Genomic DNA, 3,376 nt, shown 5'->3' with positions numbered 1-3,376 from the left:
ATGAGGGCGGGCGACAGTAGGAGTTGATGAGGGCAGACAACAGTAGGAGTTGATGAGAGCAGACAACAGTAGGAGTTGATGAGGGCGGGCGACAGTAGGAGTTGATGAGGGCAGACGACAGTAGGAGTTGATGAGGGCAGACGACAGTAAGAGTTGATGAGGGCAGACGACAGTTGGGACTAATGAAAGCAAATGACTTGCGGTTAAGTGCAACTGAGCAAATGACTGTAGGGGTTAATGAGGGCAAACAGAGTGGGATAACAGCAAAATAGGGCTAACACCACTATTATCGTTTAATGTTTGTTTTCCATGCTGATTTGGGTTGGGTAGTTTGACAGGGTCTGATGAGCCATGGGGCTGCGTCAGGCCCCAATGTCGGTTAACAGAAATCAACAAAATTGTGGGTTACGATGACAACATCGGCAACATTGGGGCAGACGTCATCATCGTTGTCGTCATCATGATAAAAATAACAGCAAGAACAACATCCTTGTTATAGGCAATGTTCTTGGAATGTTGCCACATGTAGCTCACTACCACCACCACCATCATCAATACTACTGGCATCAGCATCATCACCATTATAACTAGCCCCTCCCCCCACGACCACTAAACTGTAGACTAGACTGCTGTTGGTTTGTTATATTCGCCTATTTTCTCATTGTCACTGCAGTGGCAATGGTTGTTATTGCAGCAGCTGCACTTTTTGTAGTCGTAGTAGTAGTAATAATAATTCCTACTATAGGCACATGGTCTGAAATTTTGGGGGAGGGGTCCAATTGATTACAATGACCCCAGTATTTGACTGGTACCTATTTTGTGGACCCTCAAAGTCGACCTTGGTGGAATTTGAACTCAGAACATAAGGACAGACAAAATACCTCTGAGCATTATTGCCCGGTATGATAACGATTCTGCCAGCTCACCACCTATAATAATAATAATAATAATAATAATAATAATAATAATAATCCTTTCTGTTATAGGCACAAGGACTGATGTTTGTGGGGAGGGGGCCAGTTGATTAGATCGATCCCAGTACACAACTGGTACTTAATTTATCAACCCCCCCGAAAGGTTGAAAGGCAAAGTTGACCTCAGTGGAATTTGAACTCAGAACATAGCGACTGGCGAAATACCGCTAAGCATTTCACCCAGCATGCTAACAGATTCTGCTAGCTCGCTGCCTTAATAACGATAATAATAACAAGGACAGACAAAGCGATTAAGTTGATTACATTGACCCCAGTGCCTAACTGGTACTTATTTAATCGACCCCGAAAGGATGAAAGGCAAAGTCGACCTCGGTGAAATTTGAACTTGGAACGTAACGGCAGCCGAAATACTACTAAGCATTCCGGCCAATGTGCTAATGATTTTGCCAGCTCGCTGCCTTAAGCTGGGTATATCATTAACATCATTGTTCAGCATATGTTTTCCATGCTGGTATGGGTTGGACAGTTTGACAGGAACTGTACCAGGTTCCATTGTCTGTTTCAGCACCGTTTCCACAGCTAGATGCCCTTCCGAACTTCAACTGTTTTACAATGTCTTGCATGCCTTCCACATGGTGCCAGCCATTCTGGGTGCCTTCCACGCATGTGCTACTGAAATGGAGGTGTGTTTGGTATACCCGTGGATCTTTTATGCCATCAAATATGGCATTTTTGTTTTTATTAAATGTTATTAAAAAGCACCTTGTTTTGTGGAACCCTGAAGTTTTTCATGGAACCCTTGGTATTCCTTGGAACTAACCAGCTCTTGGGAAACACTGATCTCTTTCTCTCTCTCTCTCTCTCTCTCTCCCCTCCCCCCGTCTCTCAATCTCCATATGATACTTTAAACTAGGAGCTAAATGTCAGTGAGAACTAATTGTAGTCTGAGCAAGAACAGCTGATTACATTGCAAAGATTAATGAAGTATGACTACAAGTGTTAATGAAGCATGAATGGAAGTTACATAACGAGTCTTCTGATTATCTAATTATTTGAATTAACGAGCTGAGAAACAATGAATAATAAATAAATAAATAGAAATTTCTCAAAAAAAATTTTTTTTCTTTTTTGTTACAATTTGTTTATGGAAACTAAATTTTCTGATTTTTGTTGAATCTTTGTCCCTTCCTGCCCACCCATCCTTCCATCCACTCTGGTCACTCCTTTCTAAATTTAATTTTTAGGGTCCCTATTCATTGTTCTGATTGTATATGGCTTTGTTTTGATCATTGGACTGTGGCCATGCTGGAGCCCCACCTTGAAGAGTTCATCAGTTGAGCAAATCGATCCCCCACCCCAGTACTTGTTTTTTTAAAGTCAGGTGTTTATTTTATCAGTTGCTTTTGTCGAACTGCTAAGTTATGGGGGACATTAACAAACCAACACTAGCTGCCAAGAAGTGAAGCTATACACACACATGCACACGCACAATGTATTATGGGCTTCTATACAGTTTCCATTGACCAAACTCACTCACAAGGCCTTGATTGACCCAGGCTTCAGTATGTTTAAGGTGCCATACAGTGGGACTGAACCCAAAACCAAATAGCTGCAAAATAAGCTTCTTAACTATATCTGTGCCTATACATTCTTATTGTGCCTATAGTTTATTGTGCCTGTAGTTAACTTGCCTATTGTTTAAGCTTAATTTCAAATTTCCTTTTGTTTTTCTTTTCTTTTCAGTCTTTTAAGCCAAGGACTGTTCCTTTGTGCCTGATTACGGAAATCCGTGAAACGACAGCTTTGGAAATGCCTGACCGAGAAAATACTTTTGTTATCAAGGTAAGGAACTTCTGCAATTATTTTTTTAAAAAAGGGGGACACACACCTTCTCCAGTCATGCTGACTCATAAGGGCCCGTTTCCTGGTTTCCATGGCATATAAATTCCCCACCTGGATGGGATGCCAGTCTGTCGCAGGTTTACTCACTTTTGTCAGCTGAGTGGACTGGGGCCATGCGAAATGAAGTGTTAGCTCAAGTACACAACACGTCACCTGGTCCAGGGATTGAAACCACAATCTTACGATAATGAGTCCAACACCCTTAACCCATGCACCTCCACTACTTCTGCAACTGGTATGAGGGGTGTGAGGGAGAGATTGTGAGCGTGGGAGTTTTATTTGGTATTGAAGCCGAGCATTGCATGTGTGTTCCCTTCTCACAATGTTATTTTATGCACACCTCTGCCCATAAATGTGCCCCCCCCCACATACACAGCTATCATCATTATATAACGGAGACAGATGAAATAATTGAGGGTGAGCAGTGTATGTTTGTGGGGCATTCAGAGAGAAGGAACACATACATATATACACACACACATATATGCACACATACATACACACATATATACACAGATATACATACACCTATATATATA

The 3,376-nt window shown here is 41.7% G+C and overlaps 1 protein-coding gene across 1 annotated transcript in view; it reads left to right on the top strand.

The window, feature by feature from the left end:
• Positions 1–1,612: 1,612 nt before the first annotated feature.
• Positions 1,613–3,376, top strand: part of LOC106871628 (SH2B adapter protein 1) — a 29,221-nt gene continuing 27,457 nt past the window's right edge. Inside the window, exons 1-2 of the mRNA XM_052976900.1 lie at positions 1,613–1,618; positions 2,679–2,777. Coding sequence (XP_052832860.1) covers positions 1,613–1,618; positions 2,679–2,777 — 105 coding nt within the window. The remainder of the gene's footprint in view (positions 1,619–2,678; positions 2,778–3,376) is intronic.

The sequence above is a fragment of the Octopus bimaculoides genome, chromosome 26, assembly GCF_001194135.2.
Source record: "Octopus bimaculoides isolate UCB-OBI-ISO-001 chromosome 26, ASM119413v2, whole genome shotgun sequence".
Taxonomy (NCBI): Eukaryota; Metazoa; Mollusca; class Cephalopoda; order Octopoda; family Octopodidae; genus Octopus; species Octopus bimaculoides.
Note: the sequence above shows the minus strand (reverse complement) of the source record. Positions and strands in the feature narration are given on the sequence as shown.